Source organism: Dipodomys spectabilis, unplaced genomic scaffold (assembly GCF_019054845.1).
Source record: "Dipodomys spectabilis isolate Male_0828 unplaced genomic scaffold, ASM1905484v1 ptg000714l, whole genome shotgun sequence".
Taxonomy (NCBI): domain Eukaryota; kingdom Metazoa; phylum Chordata; class Mammalia; order Rodentia; family Heteromyidae; genus Dipodomys; species Dipodomys spectabilis.
The window spans coordinates 382,786-407,492 of record NW_024871391.1 but is presented as its reverse complement, the minus strand read 5'-3'; the positions used below and the strand labels follow the sequence as shown (position 1 = coordinate 407,492).

General features: G+C 46.6%; 1 protein-coding gene across 2 annotated transcripts in view; it reads left to right on the top strand.

Annotated features, from left to right (window-relative positions):
- The window catches only part of Hsd17b4 (hydroxysteroid 17-beta dehydrogenase 4), a 55,766-nt gene extending 46,786 nt beyond the window's left edge, over nucleotides 1–8,980 (top strand). The window contains exons 22-24 of one of the 2 annotated variants that reach the window (XM_042672485.1): nucleotides 194–332; nucleotides 4,198–4,325; nucleotides 8,586–8,980. In XM_042672485.1, the coding sequence (XP_042528419.1) occupies nucleotides 194–332; nucleotides 4,198–4,325; nucleotides 8,586–8,675 (357 nt within the window). In that variant the 3' untranslated portion in view covers nucleotides 8,676–8,980. Of the gene's footprint in view, nucleotides 1–193; nucleotides 411–4,197; nucleotides 4,326–8,585 lie in introns of those variants that run through there. The other variant, XM_042672487.1, reaches the window with a different exon arrangement.
- Nucleotides 8,981–24,707: the final 15,727 nt, after the last annotated feature.

Sequence of the window (24,707 nt, the reverse complement as noted above, 5' to 3'; positions counted from 1 at the left end):
CTCTTTATGTACAAGACATGCCTCCTATGAAACTTTTGTCACCCAAATTGCCTGAAACTCAGTGGTTAAAAAGTCTAGGATTCTAAAAAATACCACCCCCCCCCCCCCCCCTTTTAATGGCATATGCTCACAATCATCTTTGCCCTCAGATTGTCAGAGTATTATTAAAGTTCACACTTTGTCTTCTTGGCAGAATGGCCAGCTCCAGAGCGCTCTTGTTTTTGAGGAGATAGGCCGGCGCCTGAAGGAGGTTGGGCGTGAGGTGGTGAAGAAAGTCCACGCTGTGTTTGAGTGGCACATCACTCAAGGTGGACACACTGTGGCCAAGTGGAGTAAGTGGGCCCTGACTCTAATGCTGTAATAAAACTCTGTGGGCGGAGAGTTAAAGACTCTGCCTTTGACCTTCTTAGGTAAGCTTCTTCTCAGGGTTTGGAGCCTCCAAACCCTTGTAGTTTTTCCTAAATATAGAGGGAAACAATGAAAACTGTGTTTTAAAGATTTCATTGTAATGTTAATGCAGTTGGCACTCCATATGCATGGTCTCACACTTGGGGTTTTAGTCAGCCACAGATGGGAAATGCAGCTGGGTCTGTGGCTCCATGTTTTTCTTGTCTCTGTCTCTAAACAACTCAGTGTTTACATTGTACTGGGTGTTACAAGCTGTCCAGAGGTTTCTGCGTGGGTTCCATGCAAATGCAGTGCCATTTTGCAAAAGGAACCTGAGCGTTCTGAGTCCCCAAGTGGACAGGTCTTGGAATGGACCTGTCCATTAGAAACAGTCAGCTGCTTTAACTCTAGTCAAATGAAATACTTGTGAGTGAGTCATTTGAGAATTCTGTGTCCCAAAACAATACTCTGAATTGTCTCAACTATTATCAGTATGAAATTGTAATTTATTTCATTGACATACGTATGCTGTAGTCAAAGCTACTTGATCTGTCCAGGAAGTTATCTCACTGTGTTGGCAAGGTGGCTAGGCATCTAATCGTAGACTGACTTCCTGAGGAAACACAGCAGTCCTATTCTCTTCCAAAGGCTACCATTGTGTGAGGAAAGGAGTATAATTAGAGGATACAGGAAAATAATACTTTCATTTAATTTTTCACTGAAATCTTTTAATTTCTCTTTCTTAACCTGGAAGTCCCAGGAACCAGAAGTCTTTCCCTGTTAGTCAAGCAGTTTTCGGCAGTCTTTCTCATAAATGGGAAAAGCAATGTGTAATAGCTTGAGGGTATTAAACTCGGGGCCTTGTGTTCCGAACTCAGCTTGCCTGAGCCATTCTTGTCTATTCCTCCCTATTCCGCTCTTCACCATTCTTCCCCAACCTCCTCATCCATCCCACATGCCTCCCCAATTCCTTCCTGTTCTCCATTGAACCCCACTCCTCTCCCAGACAGCTCCCCATCCTCGCTCACCACTCTACCCTTCCCCATTGCTGGGCCTCCCAGACTCCACCCCTTCTTCTGCAGTTCCCCGTTTCTATTCTCCTCTCTCATCCTTCTTGCTCATTCCTCTCCACCCCTGCCTATCTGCACTGGCCCCAACTCTTCTGATTCTCCCCACCCCTCTCTGCTCCTGACCGGCCTCCCCAGCCCTCAGCCCTTCCTCGGTCCTCATTCTTCACCGTTTCCCCCATTCGTTCCTGTTCTTACTTCATTCCTCTCTGATTCTCAGACATTCTTCCCCATTCCCTGCCCCTACTTCCTCCCCAATTCTTTTCCATTCTTTCATTAGGTTGTGATGATGGACTCCGTTTGTTCATCCTTCCTCTTGTCCATTCGTCACCATTTTCTCCCGTTGGTCTCACTTCTCCCCGTCCTTCCCAGTCCGTCCTCGTTTTCTCCTGTTCCTTGCCTTTGTCTTATCTGACCCACTTCCCCGTCCTCCCTTTGTCCCTCTCCTCTTCTGTTCTCCCATGTTCTTCCCAGTCTCCCTCAGTCGCTATTCCTTCCCTACTTTAATCCTCGAACTTCTAACTCAGTTTCCCCCATTCTTTCCTATTCCTTTCCTTGCCACATTCCTCCCGTACTTTTCCAGCTTCTCCTTGATTCCTTCCCATCCTTCCCTGCCTCCCATCCTCCCTAGCCTCTCCCTCCTTCCCCATTCCTCCTCATTGCTAAGCATTCTTCTCCATCTGTCCTTTCCCTCATCTCTTTCCATTCTTGCTAATTCATCCCGATGCTCCCCATCTGTCCCATTTTTTCCTTTTGTCCCCCATTCTGCCACCCACTCACCTGTAGGGACAATACTTGTCTGGCAGGATGTATGTGCTGAGCCACTTTCCTAGCCCCCAGAGAGAAGTCTTTGACCGGAAAGCATGGGTATGGTTTCCTTAGCCAGACCACCCTTGATTCTGACTGAAGGGAGAGGCTGTGGCTGTGTCTTGAGGGTTAGCCCTTTGACACTGTTCCAGGGGAGGAGGGGAGCAGCGTGGCTTCTGCCTTGCTGAGCTACTGCAGAGCCCTTCATCCTTCCTGTGGGCCAAAAGGGAGCCACCGAGAGGAAGCCAAGAGAAGGCTTCCAAGAGTTTCTTTTGGGAAAGAAGCCCCACTTTCACGTATATTTGTAGCTTATTTTTAACTCTAGGAAGTATAGCTTTAGAATAGACTAATACAAGCCATCTTGATCCCTGGGTGGGTGACGGGGTCAGGATGAATAGCTGTTAGAATAGCAAGAACGCAGCTATTGTGCCATCTGCGTTTTTACGACTCACGTGGAACTGAATGCCTGGGCATATCCAGATTTGGTTTTCCAATACCCTATGTCCACAGGCGTTGCTTTTACTCTTTTGAGTAAAGGCTTACTTGCTAAGTAAGTTTCTGAATTCCCTTTAACAAAGTCTGTTTGCTTGTCACTTATGCAGCGTGGTTATCACTCTCTGTCTCCCCTGGGGCTTCTCTGACGGTTTGTTTGTTCTTTCCCAGCTCCTCTAGATCTATGGATATCTTATTTGCTAAAAGCATTGCAGAAAGTTTAGTTTAGATGAAGTAGGATTGCTTTTACCCTCTATTAAGATAAATGTCAGCAAACACTCCGATATCGGGGTACAATATATGGTAATGATATCTACCATTGAGATAAAACAGTTAACTATTTTACAGTATTATTTCTAAAACCAGTCAGAAGTTGTTCTGTGCAACAGTAAAAATCTAAAAGAAATGAAAAAACAAAGCAATAAGAAGAATGAAAACAGGCTTTCTGCGGACTGCAGAATAATTGGCTTCTGAAAATTAAACATTTACTCTGAGCTGAAACTCGTAAAGCCCCAAAGCTCTGAAAATGAAGTTTTTTCTTTCCAGTGTTAGCAAAACCTGAGCTGAACTTGTGTGAGATTCATCTTTATTTAACTGACTGGAGTAATCACGAGTGGCTTTGCTCATAGAGTGCTCTAGCACTTGAGCCGTGCCTCCAGACTGGCTTCAAGTCTAGTCACACAGTCTACATCTCTTCCATGTAGGAACATAGGATTTACGTTTGGATAGCATGACTAGACAAATGATGTGTTGTGCATTTTGTCTGAATGTAAGTGGAGCTTAAAACACGTGCTGTGTGACCAACTATAGGACTGGACCTGGGTTTTCATTCATGGGCAGCTCACACTTTATTTAAATTTTGTCAGTACTGGGTTTTGAACTCACTACTTCACACGAAGCAGGTGTTCTACCCCTCACCTCCAGCCAAACTCAGACTTTCTAAAGTGTGGCTTCAGCTAACGCTTCATAAATTTTATATGGTTTTGGAGCAGTTCTGCTAACAAAGCTTTGTTAAAGAAACATTTACAGCTTAAAAAGTTTTCACAGTATTTATAGTATTAAATGCATAACATACAGCTAGAGCATGTTCAGTCTTTATTACCTTGCTATTCATATGCAGGATGTTTTGATGGATTCAGGTGTTTGAACATGAAACTTCTGAATTCCGCTTTCCTGCTGTGCTGACTGGGGTCTTTAAATTCAAAGGCCTTAATTACACATTCCAGGAACTTCACTTCTTATTCTCTCTGAGCTAATACTCATAGCATCTTATACTAACTTCTTCATTTAGGAAACATTGCTGATTTCACTGCTTTGAAGAACTTGTAAGATTTTCTAAATGACAGATGATGTGTAAAATCGTGTAGAACAAGCTCCTGATTAGAACTTGCAGGTTATAAAAACCACTTCCTCTGGTTACAGTGGTTTCTTCCTGCCTCTCCAGCTATTGACCTGAAAAACGATGCTGGAAAAGTGTATCCAGCCCCTGCAGAAGTCGCTGCCGATGTCACGATCATCATTTCAGATGAAGACTTCATGGAGGTGGTCCTGGGCAGGCTCGACCCCCAGAAGGTAATGCTCTCCTAACTTCTACTCAGCGTTATTCTTCCTGCTTGATAATGGCAGGTCAAGTTGATCTGACTCCCAGTTGGGGATTTCTAAGATCCCCTCAGACTCTGAAGAGACAGAGTTGGCACTTACACCTGGCTGACAGATCATAGCTTACTTTTTTTCAGTTGACATCTATTCTTGGATGGAGCTTTACCATACATTAGTAACAACAAAGGCTTCTTATAAAGACTTCTTAATGTCATTAGTCCAAAAACCCTATGAATTAGTGGGTACTACATAAAACAAGACTTTTTTTTTTTTTTTGCCAGTCCTGGGGCTTGAACTCAGGGCCTGGGCACTGTCCTCTAGGATAGCACTCTATCACTTGAACCACAGCTTCACTTATGGCTTTTTTTGGTAGTTAATTGGAGGTCAGAGTCTTAAGGACTTTCCTTTCTGGGCTGCTTTGGAACTGCAGTTCTTAGATCTTAACCTTCCGAGTAGTGATGTGAGCAACCAGTGCCCACGAAGATACTCATTCTCCATGTAAAGGTCTAGTAATTCTTTGAAACCTTGGGAACAGACGTATCAGTTTCCCCGTCTACTGCATAGCTCCCTGTGGCTTAAGGCAATGTTAACATCTCAATTTTAAGCCTTTTCTCCCATATCAGACACTTATCCAACATGTTGGTATACATTTGTCTGCAACTTTTTACAAAAAGGGTGGCTTAAACCAGCAGTATCCAGTAGACATATTAAAGAATGTTAGAAGGTGCACTTCAAAGAATATTTAGCCTAGAACCTACAAATACTCTAATTTCAGTATGTAATCAGTATGAAAACGTTGGTGCTATTGGTGATAGTTACTGCTTCTCAATGTCTGTGTCATGCTTAGAATGTGTGTGTCTGGCCACGGAGGTCTGCTCCTAAATGCTCAGTAGCCATGTAGCCACCTGCTGCTCTTTGCCTCTCATCTGCTCCTGCAACTACCACTCCTCTGATAGAGGTCTGTGCAAGTCAGGCTTCTGTATGATCAAGTCTGCGAACAGATCTCTCTGTCTTTTCTGTGTCTTACGCTCTCGATGCCCATGCCTTCATCCTCGAGCCTGCATGACGTGTGCCCTACTTTTCACTCTCCACCTCTGATGCCCCGGCTCCTTGTTCATTAAACTTAGAACATGAGCTCTAACACCTGACATTTAAAGCCTTCTGTGTGTTCTATGTTGGCCTCTCCCCTTAAACTGTGTTTGATTCTTTAAGTGGCATAAAATATATAAAAATGTAAGAACTGCTTTAATTTTATCTCTTGGGATGAGAAAAAGATCCAGTTCCCATCACCTCTCACCTATTATCCTCCACGTACTAACCAGGCCTGGCCCTGCTTCGCTTCCGAGATCAGGTGAGATGGGGCCTGGTCAGGGTGGTATGACCCTAGAATATCTTCTCTTAATGCTGTTTGCTGTCCAGCCCGTCTACCCACACACATCAGACTAATCATAGCCCTTTATGGAGGTGGCCCGGCAATGCTGTTCCTGATGAAAACATTCACAGCGTCCTGGGAGGCTGTTCGGTGTGATTTCCCCTTGCTCGCCTTTCTGGCCTTCTCCCACACCACTCACCCATCATGCTACTGACATGCCCTTCCTCTTAGTTCTTCCCCATAACCTTTACTGCTTCACAGCTGGTACATGTATCTCTTCTAGAATTCTTCCCTAGCAACCAGAGGAGTTCCCTCCTGCTGGACTCAAATGGCATCCTGTTTTTTTTCCCTGATAGAGCTCATAACAGGTTTTAATTATTTGATTACCGTTTTGTACTTCCCAGCTTGATGTTAACTTCATGATAAGAGGGGTTGACATCTGTCCTGAGCATAGAATACTGTCCAGTACCCTGCAGACACCCGGTTAATACTTAAGTACATTGAACATGAAAAGCGATCCGGAAGTGCAGTTGAGTAGAAATTGGAACTCTTGCTTGGCAGACCACATAGAAGGGTCCTATAAACATGAGATCAAAGGGAATGATGGCGAGAGGAGAGTAACACTGCTTAATGGCACTGGCTCCAAAGCAACGGATGCACGCTTGCCACTGATCCTAGCTCAGTGCACGTTCTGGCAGTCCGAGCCACCATTACAGGGTTACAGTTTGTGTAGACAGTAACTTGAACTCTGCATGGCATGGCAACCTGGTTTTGGAGAAGGACAGAATACTGCAGCCAGGGTCCACCTTGAGAAGGCACCTGGTATCTGAATTTGAAGTCCTTCAACCAGTCAGTGCAGAAATAAATGAAATGGAGTCTAAGAGAACAAATTAACAGATCATCGTAGCAAAAATCTTTGAAAAAATGATCAACAAATGATTAGCTAGCTGTACACAGTACCAGCATAAAAAGCTAGAGATGGAAAGGGAGACTTTGCATTTCAAGTGTCTTGAGTGTTATTTTCAAAACCTATGCTAAAAAATTAAAAAACTCAGAGGAAGGAAATGGACAAATTTCTGGACACAAGTGATCTATACATTGCACTTGAGGAATCAGGCACAGAGGATTCGTACTCCAGAGCAGAAAGACCGTATGTAACACACCTGCACCAGCATACAAGGTAAAAGCGGAATGTGCTTTCTGGTGTCAGGAATAAGACAAGCACGGCTTACCTATATCCATTCTACACAGTGAAATCCCCATTAAAATACCAGTTAAACTCTTCAGTGAGTCACAGAAAACCACCCTAAGATGCCTATGGAGGCAAATGGACTCTGAATAGCCAAAGCAGTCCTGAACAGTCCTGGTTGCAAGTCGTACAGAGCCAGCAGTAAAGGACTCAGAAGTAAACTCACACGTCTCCAGCCACCTGATTCCCAACAGGCATGCTCAATCTCTACAAAAGCCAGCTCAAAAATGGGTCCAAGACTCATGTAGGAGAACATACTGGGGAAAGCAGAGGGAGAGCTCTCGCCCGGTGGTGTTGGGGCAGGGATGACTTTCCAGATGGCCTCCAAGAGCCCAGGAAACAAAAGCAGAAGTTGAAAAGCATCTGCAACAGAATGCTGTGTGCAGCAAAGGAAATAGTTCACAGTGTGAATGGGGGGATTCTGCTGAGCCCATCACGTGACAGAAAAGGTAATCGGCTTACAAAGAGGCAAGCTGTATGAAAAGATGCCCTGAAAGAACAGATACAGATGGTCAGCAAAATACAGAAGAGCTTGATAAATCAGCAACCAGGAATGCAAGTCAAAACTGAAAGTGAATCTGAATGATTCATGCCCTTTGGAGCCACCGTAGGCAGACAAAACCTTAAGACACTTGAATCTCCAGTTAACCAGCCAAAAACCTAGCCAAGTGGTAGAGTGTCAGCTCTAGTCCCTGAGTTCAAGCCCCAATACAGACACAAAAACCAAACTACAGTGAGATACTATCTCAGCCTGCTTAGAATGACTATTAAAATCAAGCAAGAATAACAGATGCTGTTGGAGAAAAGAAACCCTTCCACACCACTGGTGATGTGTAGTACAATACTTTGGAAATCAGTATACATTATACAGGTGGCCTCAAACTAAAAACAGAACTACTATATGACCCTGTTAACACTAAGCCTGGGTGTATCTCCAAAATAAATGGTGTCATCATAGAAAGGAGTTTATGTGTGTTTATTGTGGCACTGTTTACAGAAGCTAAGATACAGAATAAGCCTGGCTGCATGCCATCAAGAGTAGATAAGGGAAATGTGGTGTGCATAAACTATGGAGTATTCAGCCATAAGGAAAGACTTTGTATCATTTGCAGCAAAATGGATGGAACTAGAGAACTTCAGATGCTTAAGTGAATCAAGTCACACAAAGACTAATGCTAACTGCCATTATTGTTTACCATAGGGCTACACATGATCCTTTTTGTTACTTCCTGGCTTAAGTACAATAAACATTGTTAATCTGCTTTTAAAGTTCTGGACTTGTTATTAGGGATACAGTACAGCTCTTTATCTACCTAGTCCTAAATTCATGTGTCAGAACAGAGTAAAGACAGCACAGGTTGAAACAGAACTCCCAGACATGTCAGTGCAGATAAATTATTCTCTGGTTTTCTAGAACACACACAGGAGTCTTATTTTTTTCAGGCATCTAAAAATGTGACCGCTGTCTATTATCATGAAGCTGTCATTGCTTACAAGCCGCCCTGCAGTCCCATGTTTTCAGCCCAACTGTATTCACTCTGAACCAGTGTCTTTAACAAGAAATGAAGCGTACTGTGCTAACCATTGGTTCTCTTTCCAATCTCCTTCCCAGGCCTTCTTCAGTGGCCGACTGAAGGCCAAAGGGAACATCATGCTGAGCCAGAAACTTCAGATGATCCTCAAAGACTATGCTAAGCTCTGAGAGTCCTGCCCGCCAGACTTAACAGTGCTTCTTCTCACCCGTGTGGTGGTCATGCTGCAGAAGGGGTGAAACTAAAATACAGGGGAAACTGCCTAAGGGTTCAGGGTTCAGGTACCTTTTCAGATTTTTATTTTCTACTAATTTTTCACATATTATTTTTACAAGAAACTGCAATCTAGCACATAATTCTGCTACCAGATCTGTATCTTCATAATAAATTCTCATGAATCCAGTTTCTTTAGAACCTGTAATAGCAATTGTAACTTGAAAGGAAAAATCAATAAAAGCTGCTTTGAGACCTTTTACATTTTTTAAATTTATTGACACTGGTTTTAACATGAATGTCTCTGTAGCTATGCATTGTTCATACTTGGTTATTTTGCAGAAGTGACTGAAACTAAAACACAGGAGAAATGACAACATTTTCAGATTTTTAGGCACATATAACATTCCAGAATTAACCGTAATGACATGAAAAAAACCATTATTTCATATGTATGCACACACCCACACCAAGATTGATAGTAAGTTACCAAAGAAAATCCCAGGACAGTACGTGGTGTCACTGCTGGATATTACCTAGACTTTTAATGACTATTCTATAGGATTCAGAACATTTCCAAACTCATTGTACAAGGTGGCCAGCGACGTTGTTACTAAGACCTGACAAAGAAGATTGTAAAGTTCTCACAAAATAACTGAAACCTCTCGGTACAGCTGAAGATATAATTAAAAGAGCACACAAACCCAATAGGCAAAAAAGAAAAAATAACTAGCAGATAGAATTCAACAAGTGATTACATGGATGAACTCAACATACGAAGACAAACATACATCATATAAACAGAATGAAGGATAAAATGTTGTATAATATTTGAGTAGAGAAAAGCATCTGATGAAATTAAAGACCAGATCAAATCCCAGAACAAATTAGATTTAGGAAGCAGTGCAGTAAAGGCTATAGCGGGCAACATCATCATCATGACAGCATCATACTGGAGAAAATCAGAAAGCATTTCCTCTAAGGTCAAAACAACACAAAGGTGTGTATTCTTGACTGCTCTTATTTGATACACTACTGGAAATTTTAGCCAGGGCAGTTAGGCAAGAAAAAAGGAAATGAAATAAGTTGTTTCCCAGTTTGTAGATGGTATCATTCCATTCTTAGAAATGTTTTAAAAAGTAGCAGGACAGGGCTGGGAAGGTGGCTCAGTGGTAGAGAGCTTGCCTTGCATGCATGAGGCCCTGGGTTCGATTCCTCAGCACCACATAAGCAAATAGAAAAAAGCCGGAAGTGGCGCCGTGGCTCAAGTGGTAGAGCGCTAGCCTTGAGCTGAAGAGCTGAGGGACAGCGCCCAGGCCCAGAGTTCAGGCCCCACGACCGGAACCCCCCCTTCCCCCCCCCCCACACACAAAAAAGCAGGATGCAGTCAATATCAAAATGGTTTGTATATATTCACACCACACACACACACACACACACACACAACATATATGCCTGAATATATGTAATATATAGTAATATAAATAAAAACACGTATGTGTATATATGAGATCAATAATAGCTAATGCGACGAAATCAATACCATTCAGAGAAACCAAATAATTCCCTAATTCTAGGAACTGGTGGCTCACACCTGTCATCCTAGCTACTAAGGGAGGCTGAGATCTGAGGATTGCTGTTCAAAGCCAGCCTAGGCAGTAAAGTCCATGGGACTCTTATCTCCAATTAACCACCAAAAGATCAGGAGTGGAGGGTGTAGTTCAGCTAGACACAAAGTATAGTTTCCGAAGTTCTGACAATGAGAACTACTTTCCTTTGTAATGTTCAGATTTCAAAGGAAAAATTTCACCATGATATTTTTACCATAAGGGGAGTTTTTCATTATAGATGTAATAATAATGCATCTATTAGACGATTAACAGCTGAAATAAGGGACTGTTTCAACTACAGAATATACAGGCAGTCACCTAAGATAGCACACACGCTCAGAGCTCCCTTCCTCTTCACAGGGAGAAAACTACTGTCCAGATAAAAACGTTTAATGACTTTCCAGCCACTTTTTTCCTATGATTTCACTGAATTATAATACCGCACCTCATTCTGCTTCCTGTGTTGAGTCTAAATGTGGTACATTTGCATTGTTATGTTCCCTTAAATCTCACAAACATTCAATGCTAGAATGCGAACAAACCATCATTTTAGCGTTACACTAAGAAAGCCAAGCCAAGATGACTCCTCGTGCAGTACACTAGACCGATACTTGGTTCCTGTCTCACAGTGGCCTTAGCCATTCCTACTGCTGAGAATTCCTGCCTGGCTGTTTAACTCCCCATCTCCCATGCTTCCCTGCTTCAAACCCCTGCCTTGTTTTTTCTGAAGAGCTCAGTTTCTCAGCTAGACTCTGGAGTGTTTCTTTTTATAGTTAACAAGTGTTTCAATGTGTATGCTTAAAGATTTCTGTTTCTGAATGTATTCAAGACAAAGAAGTAGAGAGAATAAGTTTAGGAAGTCGGCTAGAAAAGGAAAGTAATGTCCGTAAGTTGTCCACCATGGGCATTTCTCTGTGTGAAGGTTTTTGTTTTTTCCCTTGGTGCAGGTCCTGGGGTTTGAACTCAGGGCCTGAGCACTGCCTGAGCTTTTTTTTGTTCAAGGCTAGTGCTTTACCACTTGAACCACAGTTCCACTTTCACCTTTTAGGTGATTAACTGGAGATAAGAGTATCAGCCTTTCCTGGCTTAGAATCTCAGTCCTCAGATCTCAGCCTCCTGAGAAGCTAGGATTACACGTGTGAGCCACCAGCACTTGGCTCAGCGTGACAGATTAGTTATCATGACACCAACAATTATTACCTAAATATCCCTATTCTAAAGATAATGATCCAGGTTCAGGGAGGTTAAATAACTTCCTCTAGACCACACTGCTATCAAGTGACAGGTTTGGAAACAATAGGCCGTCTTTGTACCTAATCAGCCTTTCCCAGAGTTTAGGATGTCAGGATGCACTGTGCAGGAGTTAACTCCAACTCACCCAAAAAAACTCTAAAGGCATGCTTGTTTGGTAGGCTCTGCATTTAAAACATTAACGTATCTGTACTTTTAGTTAAACACGCAGAACTTAAATGGCTCCATTAAAATTTTATGATAAACACCAGACAATTGACATCTAATGGTCTTACATTTTTAGGGAAATAAACAGGAAAGGATTGGTTTAAAGAAGATTAAAGAGAGCTGGGAAGTTGGCTCAGTGGCAGAGCGCTTGCCTTGCATGCCTGAGGCCCTGGGTTCGATTCCTCAACACCACATAAGCAAAAAGAAAAAAGCCGGAAGTGGCGCTGTGGCTCAAGTGGTAGAGCGCTGAAGAGCTGAGGGACAGCGCCCAGGCCCAGAGTTCAGGCCCCACAACTGGACCCCCCCCCTCCAAAAAAAAAAAAAAAAGATTAAAGAAACACTTTCCCATAGTAAAGGTACTATTGGACAAGAAATGTATTTTGGGTTGTGAGGTATTAGTATTATTCAAATTTTGTTATTCCAAACCCATGATAAGAAGTCATGAGTTTTGACTGAAAATAAACTGACAAATATGAAAAAAAGCATTGTTAATTATTGCAACTAAAATACCAAGTCTACAATTTTTTTTAAAATTATGGTATCCACAGAAACTTAGAAGCTGCAGAAAAGGTTGATCAGACATTAGAGCCTGAGCGGGGCGCTGGTGGCTCACGCCTGTCATCCTAGCTATTCAGGAGGCTGAGATCTGGGGATCACGGTTCAAAGCCAGCCCGGGAGATCACTCTTATCTCAAAATAAATCACGAGAAAACCAGAAGTGGTGCTGTGGCTCAAGGTGGTAGAGTACTAGCTTTGATCTGAAGAGCTGAGGGACAGCGCCCAGGCTTAGAGTTCAAGCCCCACAACCCACCAAAAAAAAAAAAGAGAGAGACTTTAGATTCAATAGGGCTGAATGAATCCAGTCTATCTAGCCCAATGAATGCCTCGATTTTGTTCTTCACCAGCTGCCTTTCATAGTTACTAATAACGCTGGAGGGCTCTGGCTTTCCTGGGGCATGGGAGGACAGATTTGGGAAAGTAGAACACCATATTGGGAAATTCAGAGCAGGGCTGAAATGTTTCCTGGAATAATCTATTGACTTTGATTTTTGCTTTTGAGGCAGGAGAAAATTAACTGGGTGCTGGTGGCTCACGCCTGTCATCCTAGCAGGGGAGAATAAAGCCCTCCTGCTTTGTAGAGTTGGTTAAAAATTGGTTTACAGGGGCTGGGAAGCTGGCTCAGTGGTAGAACGCTTGCCTTGCATGCCTGAGGCCCTGGGTTCGATTCCTCAGCACCACATAAGCAAAAAGAAAAAAAGCTGGAAGTGGCGCTGTGGCTCAAGTGGTAGAGCGCTAGCCTTGAGCTGAAGAGCTGAGGGACAGCGCCCAGGCCCAGAGTTCAGGCCCATGACCAGACCTAAAAAATAAAATAAAATAAAAAAGTTTAAAATTAAAAAGTAAATAAACAACAACAACAAAAAAATTGGTTTACAAGGGGGGAAATGTGAGACCTGGGCTTGCTGCACCAGGCTCTCCCGGTGCTCCCTAAGGATCTATTCTCCTGGTTACTGGCCCTTCTCATGGGTTTGAGTCAGATGAGACGGAATATGGAAATCTTCAGTGACACCTTATGTAATTGTTGCAGACAATACATAGAGGGTATGAGTGTGGTGTCCAGTGATGTAAGCATGTTACTTCATAATATAAGGATTGTTAAGACTGGGTCACTATTGCAGCTGACAACAGAATTTCTCATGTCTCCTCTTAAATTAGATAAGGAAATTATACTTTTTGGCTCCTTTTTCCAGGCAGGCCCAATAATCCACTTTCAGCATAAAACGGCTGTAGAAGATGGACCATTGATCCTCTGAACTTTTCGAGATGAAAAGAGACTAACGTGGTTGAGAGGGAAATGAAGCAGGATAGGTAAGAAGACAGGGAAATTGCATTATTCCAGACTCAGAAGTTGAAACCAGAAAGTGAACTGGAAAAGAAGATAAGCTGTTCTCCATCACGCTACCTTTTAACGTTAAGTTACGAGATGTGGACCTGGAAGCTGTGCCTGCTTTGTTTGAAATGCGAAATTCTTAGAACTCTTTATGAATGGATAAAGACAGAAAGAATGAGAGGAGCTATCTAGCAAAAGAAAGTACTGAAGGTTGCATGTGTTTTGGGTAGGGCTCACCAGTGTTACCCACAGTGAACCGCTGTCTACGGGCTAGGAGTTGCTGGGTGACGTGACCACGTATATTCACCACACTCAAGAAGGTGCCCACGGGTAAGAACCACCACTTTGAGTCCTTAACCCCCATTTCCTGCATGGAGATCAGGAAGTATCCATGTATCCCTACTTTAACCCTGTTGTACTATAAATAAAACACTATAAATAAAAAATTCCTTAAAAAAAAAATGTACTGTCAAGACCCAGAGAGCTGTTGCAGAGTGGGCCACGGCGGGAGGGCTCTGGCTGTCAGTCACTGTGGCAGAGTGGGCCACGGCGGGAGGGGCTCTGTCAGTCATTGTGGCAGAGTGGGCCACGGCGGGAGGGCTCTGGCAGTCACTGTGGCAGAGTGGGCCACGGCGGGAGGGCTCTGGCTGTCAGTCACTGTGGCAGAGTGGGCCACGGCGGGAGGGCTCTGGCAGTCATTGTGGCAGAGTGGGCCACGGCGGGAGGGCTCTGTCAGTCACTGTGGCAGAGTGGGCCACGGCGGGAGGGCTCTGGCTGTCAGTCACTGTGGCAGAGTGGGCCACGGCGGGAGGGCTCTGTCAGTCACTGTGGCAGAGTGGGCCACGGCGGGAGGGCTCTGTCAGTCACTGTGGCAGAGTGGGCCACGGCGGGAGGGCTCTGTCAGTCACTGTGGCAGAGTGGGCCACGGCGGGAGGGCTCTGTCTGTCAGTCACTGTGGCAGAGTGGGCCACGGCGGGAGGGCTCTGGCTGGCAGTCACTGTGGCAGAGTGGGCCACGGCGGGAGGGCTCTGTCAGTCACTGTGGCAGAGTGGGCCACGGCGGGAGGGCTCTGTCAGTCACTGTGGCAGAGTGGGCCACGGCGGGAGGGCTCTGGCTGTCAGTCACTGTGGCAGAGTGGGCCACGGCGGGAGGGCTCTGGCAGTCACTGTGGTAGAGTGGGCCATGGCGGGAGGGCTCTGGCTGTCAGTCACTGTGGCAGAGTGGGCCACGGCGGGAGGGCTCTGTCAGTCACTGTGGTAGAGTGGGCCACGGCGGGAGGGCTCTGTCAGTCACTGTGGTAGAGTGGGCCACGGCGGGAGGGCTCTGGCTGTCAGTCACTGTGGCAGAGTGGGCCACGGCGGGAGGGGCTCTGTCAGTCACTGTGGCAGAGTGGGCCACGGCGGGAGGGCTCTGGCTGTCAGTCACTGTGGCAGAGTGGGCCACGGCGGGAGGGCTCTGGCAGTCAGTCATTGTGGCAGAGTGGGCCACGGCGGGAGGGCTCTGTCAGTCACTGTGGCAGAGTGGGCCACGGCGGGAGGGCTCTGTCAGTCACTGTGGCAGAGTGGGCCACGGCGGGAGGGCTCTGTCAGTCACTGTGGCAGAGTGGGCCACGGCGGGAGGGCTCTGTCAGTCACTGTGGTAGAGTGGGCCACGGCGGGAGGGCTCTGGCTGTCAGTCACTGTGGCAGAGTGGGCCACGGCGGGAGGGCTCTGGCTGTCAGTCACTGTGGCAGAGTGGGCCACGGCGGGAGGGCTCTGGCTGTCAGTCACTGTGGTAGAGTGGGCCACGGCGGGAGGGCTCTGTCAGTCACTGTGGCAGAGTGGGCCACGGCGGGAGGGCTCTGTCAGTCACTGTGGTAGAGTGGGCCACGGCGGGAGGGCTCTGTCAGTCACTGTGGTAGAGTGGGCCACGGCGGGAGGGCTCTGTCAGTCACTGTGGCAGAGTGGGCCACGGCGGGAGGGCTCTGGCTGTCAGTCACTGTGGCAGAGTGGGCCACGGCGGGAGGGCTCTGGCTGGCTGTCACTGTGGCAGAATGGGCCACGGCGGGAGGAGAGGTGCTGTGTGAGGGAGGGAGCGTGTCTTCCAGTCCACCTGCAGATGCCTCTGCTCCCAAGGTCTTCAGGAGACGTGGCTTCCTGCCACAGCGTTCTGCACACCAGTGGTGGTGTACCTGATTCTCCCCAGCACCGCAAGGGCAGCAGCTCTGATCTGACGCTAGCAGATGCTTGTGGAACTGGCTCTGCCTACCTCATCCAGGGGCAGGACAGATTTCTGGGACTGAACCATTACTCACCAGTTTCCTGTCACCAGTGGCTTAGTTTTCTCAGCACTACATTCTGCTGTTCATATGTGATTTACCAAGTACCAAATAATTTGTTAAATAGCACACCAGTTTGTACACTTTAGAGACACTATGTCTTGTTAGACCACCGGTTCTCAAATTAAGGTTCCTCGGCCAGTAGCCTCAACATCACATCTCCTGGGAAGGTCAAAATCGTGGCCCACTCAGTACTAAACGAGAAGCTCTGGTGAGGTGAGCAATCCTCATTTCGTAAGCTCTCAGGGCCCTCGGATGCTGCTCTGCTCCAGAACAGTGTCTTGACTATCCCATTGTCCTCAGAGGATGCAGGCCAGCCTGCTTATCTTGTTCCCTGTCAGTAGTCATAGAGAAGGATTTCTGCAGCTTTCACGGCTTCTTGGTTTGCTTGTTAAAATGCACAGGAAGATCACCCTTGCAAGTGCTGGGGTCTAGGTGAGGCCTACCACAGGGGTGAGGGCCTTGCCGTCTGACCTTGGTCCTTCTCCCCCTCTTTCTCAGCTTCCCAGCTGCTGAGAGGTGAGCAGCTCTGCGCCAACCTGCTCCGCCCCACACTGTGCCCTTCACCACAGGCCCGGACACAAGTCAGCCAGCCGGCCATGGGCTGAAACCTCTGAAGACCTGCGTCCACGAAAGTCCTGTAGTCACGCTGTTTCTCTCAGATATCCATTATGAATTTCCACAAGACAGGACCAGAGCGAGCAAGCACCCAGCACTCCTTGCATGGGAGTTTGAGACAGAATGTGGGGGTGCAGTCGGGAGAAGCCTTAAAGGCAGTAGGAATCAGTTTGACTTAAGTCTGCAACATTAAGCAACAGAATGAGTGCTAACCAAATTGAACTGGAATTTTCTGGAACTGCTCCCAGTGGCCTAGCGTTTCTGCCAGCGTACGTCACAGAGTTATGTAATCCAAATGTACACCCGAGGTCGGGGGGGACCAGTGCCACTAGGTGGCAGGACACCACAGCCAGCCGGGGCACACGGAACCACGCAGCTCAGAACTCCTGGTTCCCAGGCTGAAAGACTGTTCTGGACAGTTCACTATACCTCACTGTTAGACGGCCCTTCTGCCTACAGTGACTGATTTCTGGCAAAATTAAGCAACGTTAGCTATAGCCATAAATGTTACATAAAAGCAACTTCCCCTCAAGCTCCAGGCTCAGGCTTACACGTAAGTGCTAGCAAGCTTTCAAAGAACAGCTGACTTCCAAGTCACACTAGACACTCCTGGAGACAGGAAAGAGTGAAGGCTGCCCAGCTCACACCCTTCCTCCGCATCTAAGCCTTCCCCCACGCACACGCACACCTGTGCCCTGCAGCACAGCTCACAACAGCCAAACGATGGAATCAGCCTAAGGGCTCACCAGTGCGGCACACGGACACATAAAGTTTCAACGAGACTCTAGAAAGCCATAAAGGGGAATGAAATCATGACATTTTTAGGAAAATGGCTGGAGCTGCAGGACCATTGTGCCAGGAAAAATAAGCCAGACTTTAAAAGACAAATAGTGCATGAAGAAACTAGATTTTCTTTTTTTTTTTTAAAGATATGAAAGTAGAGGGCTCACTATTGGGAAGATGAAGGGACCAGCAGGAGAGTAGAGAGAAAGCAGTAGGTGAATATGATCGAAGCGTATGGAAAGTTGCAATGGGATTGCTCCAGAATTGGTATGGGATTTCACGTTTTGAGTTTTTAAGAACGGTTATTATAAAGGTGATGTTCAGAGGGTTACAGTTACATCAGTCAGGTAATGAGCACATCTCTTTTTGGACAGTGTCACCCCTTCCTTCGCTTTCTCCCAGTTTTTCTCTCCGGGAATTCACTTTTAACCTCGATCGAATTCACAATCGGATCCATCACTTAACTTCCCCCTTGATCACTTGCCTCTCCACCCTGAAGCACACGTCTGAATGCTATCTGGAAGCCAGACTTGCAGCAGTTCAGTCACCAACAGTGCCTATGAGAACAGTATGTGCACCAGGGGCTCCGGCACCAGGCCCGGAGCAGAGCACCATCCTGCCCGTCATGTCTGTTTCTGCCAGCGACCGGTCGCGTGGTCGCCACCACCTGGGAAGCCGGTGCTCGTGTGTGCCTGGTGACTGCACTGCTCCCATGCTGTTCTTTCCCTGAATTGGCTCTCACAGCCTGAAACAACTGTGTCAGCGGACACCCAATTTGCTATTAACTGGGGGATCACAGAGTGTACAGAATCTGGGTCAGCGATCACAAAGCTGGAACAGGAATTCAGAGGGCTCCACACTGCCGGGGATGACTTTTTCTCGCCCTGGAGAGTGAGAGGTGGTGGAGGGCCTCCCTGCAGCGCAGGCCCTGGCCACAAAGGTGATCAGCTCTGATCACCTGGAGAAGAGTTTGCCATCTTGATGGCCTCCCAGCCTCCTGGCAGCCTTCAGTACCCGTGGGATCTGCCTCTGCTTCTGACTCAAGGCCACAGTATTGCTAGGAAGCTCCCACGCTAGGGTGGAGTGTGGCAGCTCTGAAGGGCCAGCTTGGCAGAGGTTCCCAGGAGGTTGACAGCATCTGGCAGATTGGCATTGTCATCCCAGGCCCCTCCTCCTCCTGTCCTCTCCTCTTCATACACATCAAACCGCTACCAGCCTAAGGCTTTTCTTGCCCAATCCTTCTCTGTCCCTTATTCTCAGTTTGCTTATCCTTCCCCTCAAGTAAGTCTCTTCTACTCCTGACTCTGACGTCTCTATCTGCTGTCAACTGTCTTCATGTTGAAGAGGCATATTTTGGCCAGGCACCAGTTGCACACACCTGTAATCCTACTCAGGAAGCTGAGATCTGAGGATTGCAGTTTGAGGCCAGATTTTTATCTCCAAATAACCACCAAAAAGCCGTAAGTGAAGCTGTGGCTCAAGTAGTAGAGTGCCAGTCTAGAGCAGAAAAAACTGAGACAGTGCTCAGGCTCTGAGTTCAAGCCCCAGAATGGGAAATGGGCACAGGAGGGAGAGAGGGAGACAGGAAGAGAGAGAGGAGGAGAGAGGGAGACAGGAAAAGAGAGGGAGGAGGAGAGAGGGAGACAGGAAGAGAGAGGGAGGAGGAGAGAGGGACACAGGAAGAGAGAGGGAGGAGGAGAGAGGGACACAGGAAGAGAGAGGGAGGAGGAGAGAGGGACACAGGAAGAGAGAGGGAGGAGGAGAGAGGGACACAGGAGGAGAGAGGGACACAGGAAGAGAGAGGGACACAGGAAGAGAGAGGGAGGAGGAGAGAGGGACACAGGAAGAGAGAGGGAGGAGGAGAGAGGGACACAGGAGGAGAGAGGGAGGAGGAGAGAGGGACACAGGAGGAGAGAGGGAGGAGGAGAGAGGGACACAGGAGGAGAGAGGGAGGAGGAGAGAGGGACACAGGAGGAGAGAGGGACACAGGAAGAGAGAGGGAGACAGGAAGAGAGAGGGAGGAGGAGAGAGGGAGACAGGAAGAGAGAGGGAGGAGGAGAGAGGGAGACAGGAAGAGAGAGGGAGGAAGACTGATTTGTAGTAACCTTAGTGTTATGTAATTATTTATTTTTGCCAGAACCAGGGCTTGAATTCAAGGCTTAGGCACTGTCTTTTAGCTTTTTTGCCCAAGGCCGGTGTTCTACCACTTGAGTCACAGCTTCACTCTCAGGGGTTTTTTGTTTGTTTTTTGGTGGTTAATAGGAAGTAAGAGTCTCACAGCTTTTCCTGCCCGGGCTGGCTTCAAACTCCGATCCTCATGTCTCAGCATCCTGAGTAGGTAGGATTACGGGCATGAGCCTGTGGCACCCAACTTTGTTTTTTTACAGTAAGTGCAGGTAATCTTAAATTGGCTTTTGTCAAAGTCAAGCTGGTATACCAGGAGATGATCTGGAAACTTCTGGAAATGAAGACCACAGTTCACTGTGCAGCTTCCCTTCCGTCCTGGACCTTCTGTATAGCACTGGATTCCCCGCAGCCTCCACACTCCTCTGGCCCTCCTTCTGGACTGAAGTCCCACCCAAAGCTTTGCTTTTATCACAAGTTTTCCTCCCCCATGAAGTCTTTTTTGGTCTTTTCCAATTGTTATTTCTCGGTCTCTAGACCCACAGCACTGGGAGCTGGTCTTAGGGCATTTATGTTCTGCTTTTGTGATGGTATCTGTGATCTTATCAAGACTTCTGTAACAACCTCCCCCCCTCATACTGGTGTCTAAGGTTTATACCATGAAGTTGAACTGTGGTGGGGAATACATGTTTCAAACCCTTCCTCTTGCTTTAAGTACTCTCACACACCACCCCAGGACAGGGCCCTGTGCATGGTTCTCATTAGGGTAACTTTTTCTGTTGTTGTTGTTGGTCATGGGGCTTGAACTCTGGGCCTGGGCGCTGTCCCTCAGCGCTTCAGCTCAAGGCTAGTGCTCTACCACTTGAGCCACAGCGCCACTTCAGGTTTTCTGGTAGTTAATTGGAGATAAGAGTCTCACGGACTTTCCTGCCCTGGCTGGCTTTGAACCTCGATCCTCAGATCTCAGCCCCCTGAGTAGCTAGGATTACAGGCGTGAGCCTGTAATCTGGCATCCAGCTAGGGTAACATTTTACCCCAAAGGCAAAACTTAAAGGAGTTCATTACTTTATATCTTCAAAGAGTCAAAACTAATAAGCAAAATATTTCCTATATTTTTATGTCTATACTGTTTCTATGCATTGTTTTGGGGTGTGTAAATCTTGGCAGTTGTATGGATTAAACAAACAAACAAAAACTAAGGATACTATGACACAAAGCCAGTTACGGGTCCATTACCTTCTGACATTGAACAACTAATTACCTTAAGTACAAAGCTAATTCACAGAATTCTGAGTAATAGTGTCTCACATTTGTCTAGATAGAGAAAGTTTATGAGGTACTTGGATCGGTAGCATTTGTTCAATCAGAGTCAACACAGCAATCCTCTAGTAGAAATTTCTTTGGAACTATTAAACAACAAATACTAGTACAGCTTGGTTTGGGGAATTCCTAAAATGAATAAGGCAAGGTCTGAACTCTTTCAGTGTGGTGAGTGGAGACACAAATATAAACAAGTACATGGACTAAATGTTGTGATTGCTTTATGCGCCACATAGAACCTTCACAGAGGAGGGACCATGGAGTGACGTCTCAGTTAATTCTCCTCAGAGTTACTGTTGTCCAGGCTGACAGCAGAGGACAAGACTCAGAGGGCTGAAGCTGAAGGCCAGGGCCTGACATGATGATTATATTTATTCAGAATGAGTAACAGGAGAAACAACTTGACCGAAGCTGCTACACCCAAAGGCAGGATTTTGAGCTAGGAATGATGGCTTGCTGGATCTCTCAGTGGCTTGGGGTGTTAAGGGAAGTTGATCAAATACAGTCAATCACTGTAAGTCACTTTCCCCAAGGCAATATGGAAGCTCACAGTTTGGAGGCTGGGCTTCTCTGAACATGAAGGTGTAAAGGAAATGGGGTGTGAAAAGGACGCCCCTTTCTGCCATCACGACCCACAGACTCCTGCTGAACTTCTCTCTTGTACCCTCTCTGAAGGACAGCAGTCAGGCCTGTGGTGTGTGCGGCCCCCTTGCCTAGGTTGGTGGCATACTGTTTTCAAAGTGTCCTAAGAAGACACCCAGAGATACTGCTGAGAGCAATGGCTGACGCGAGGCAGTGCTGGCACATGCCTTCTCTGTTCTTTGAGGAAGGTCTCAGGCTTGAGTGTTAGGAATGCACTGTCCCACACAGAGTTCTAGTATGAAAACTCCAAGTGCCCACAGAGTTGATGAGATTTCACCTGAATGAGAAGTCTGAGTGGTGTGGTACATTTGGGGAATCACTGTATCTTAATAGTAAGTTAGGGAAGCATATGCCTGAACTCACCTGCAAACAAATTTCTATTATTGCAATGGACTAGGCAGTCTCTTACTTTTTGTTGTTGTTCTTGTCGGTTGTGGAGTTTGAACTCTGGGCCTGGGCGCTGTTCCTCAGCTCTTCAGCTCAAGGCGAGCACTCTACCACTTGAGCGACAGTGCCACTTCCCATTTTTTGGTGGTTTGTTGGAGATAAGAGTTTCAAGGACTTTCCTGCCCAGGCTGGCTGTGAACTGCAATCTCAGATCTCAGCCTACTGAGCAGCTAGTATTACAGGCGTGAGCCACTGGCGCCTGGCTTCAGTTTCTTACTTTTTTTTTTTTTTGTGTCAGTCATGGTGCCTGAACTCTGGGCCTGGGCGCCGTCCCTCAGCTCTTCAGTTCAAGGCTAGTGTCCTACCACTTGAGCCACAGCACCACTTCCAGCTTTTTCTGCTTATGTGGTGCTGAGGAATCGAACCCAGGGCCTCATGCATGCAAGGCGAACACTCTACCACTGAGCCACCTTCCCAGCCCCAGTTTCTTACTTTTAAGATCTCTCATAAGCTTAAAAAAAAAACAAAAAAAACCACAAAAACCCCCCACATCTTTCAAACCAACTCTTTGAGAGGAAACACAGGAGATTTCATTTGCAAGACTATTTTTTCCTCATGAAGAAACTGTGGCCCAGATAGGTTGAGACTAGGCTTTAGCAGGTAAACCTGAGTATTTTTGTTATTCTCTAAATCAATGCAGTTTAGTTCTGTATATTATATTGCTTGTTTGCAGAGAAATTCTCTTATGGATGCAGACTGTGCCTCTAACCTTGACCTTCTATGTGTGTGAATAGCTGCTGGTGAAACTGAATGAACAAGTGGGTGATCTTGTCCCGACCTATTATATTACACTTGTAAGAAAAGCAACAAGGGGCTGGGAAGGTGGCTCAGTGGTAGAGCGCTTGCCTCGCATGCCTGAGGCCCTGGGTTCGATTCCTCAGCACCACATAAGCAAAAAGAAAAAAGCCGGAAGTGGCGCTGTGGCTCAAGTGGTAGAGCGCTAGCCTTGAGCTGAAGAGCTGAGGGACAGCACCCAGGCCCAGAGGTCAGGCCCCACGACCGGATCTCCCTCCCCCCCCCCCCCCAAAAAAAAAGAGAAGCAACAAAAGTCCTGTGGCTTGGTAGTTCACTTGTTTAAATTGCTTTAATATGTGATGAGCAACACACAAACTCTCTATTAAAAATCGTATTTCTGCATCTGAACAGAGTTAGTTTGGTGGACACAGCCCACAAAGGATCCTCACTATAACACTGTACATGTAAATTGTAGAAAAGTTAAATTGTAGAGAAGTTAAGTTGTGGAAAAGCAAAGAAAGAGGTGCTATTGCTGATGTACGCAGCTCTCCTCAGGCTGTGTGAGCCCAGAGCTTTAAAGGAGTCGTATAAATGATAATAACCTGTATTTTCAGCTTTTGATCCTCTGACCATAGCAAACCTGCGTGTCCTCCAGGCTCATGACAGTGAACTTCCCCGGTTCTGTTGGCCACCTGTGGTCTATATTTTCCTCCCTGCTTCAGGACCCTGCTGTCAGGCTGCTGCCTCTGTCCTTGGTCAGAGCCGCCCGGCTGCCAAGCCTGCCTGGCCCCAGGGCGATTTCTCCTGCCTTTGGAGATAAGCATGCATCTCAAAGCAAGGCAGGGATTGTAGTATAGTTTGTCTTTATTTTTGCAGTGTAGGCTTTTCTCTTTTTGGTCCTGAGCCCCTGAGCGCAGATGAGGCAGGGACAAAGCCAGGGAAAAGATGGAGTGCTGTGTTGAGACAATACCCTCACCGAGTCCTCATTCAGCCGCCCTTGAACCCGCAGGCAGCGGCCCAGAAGCCTGCCGCGGAATGGAGCATACCCAAACTAGCAATAGTTTGTGCTCAAACCAGTACTAATTTCCCCTTATTTTCTGTTCTCTCCCTGTCTCTGTCTCTCTCTCCATCTCTCCCTCTCCCCCGCCACCCTTGGCTTTTGCTTTTTTGGTTAATTGAATTTCTTTTATTTTTAGCTCATGAAGTTTTATAAAAACCTGCTTTGGAAGGCCCAACTTCATAGGCCAGATCTAGCTCACTGACAGGAAGGAAGAGAACGAAGGGAGCCCAGAGGCGCAGCCACCCATTCCTTGTATGTCTGCTCAGAAGAGGGGCATTCTGTGCTCTCTGGTTCAGAGTGACAGCAAATCAGCTGCAAAGGGCTTCGCATTTCCTCAGGCTAAGAAATAAGAGATCTGGATCTCAGTTATGTTGCACATACACAGCAAAACAAATCTAAACTGAGACGTAAAAGCAATGTTTAAAATTAGCCAAGGGAGACAAAGCTTGCAGATTTGCATTTGTGGGCGGCCAAGAGCACTGCTTCTGTTTTCAGAGTGAGGCGAATGCTCCCCGCTCTGAGTTGGGGCATCTAGAAAGGCTTACTGGGAGACATCATCTCCCATTATGCTCCAGTGTCTCCTCCAGCTGCTCCGACCCCACAAGCCCCATAAAGAATCCGAAGCCACTGACCTTGTCAACTATTTTTGGGAAGGCAATCCTCCTCCATGTGACACCTTCAAATAACAGGGTTCACTGGGGGTGGGGTGAGATGGGAGGGGAGCTCATCAGCTGTCACACGACAGGAGATTTTTCTTTCCATGATTATGGTCTCTCTCCTGCCAGGAAGTATGGATTTTCTTTTTCTATTAACTATGTCAGGGCATCTCCCTTCTCTACCTCTCTTGACTGGTTCATTTATGAGCAAGCTTGATCTCCACCACCCTCCTTTAAGGTCTGTGTCTGTGACTGTCAACTTAGTGTCTTCAGATCCTGGTGGAAAGTTTGTAGTCATGAGGGGAGATGTTATCCCTCTCACACTGCACAGT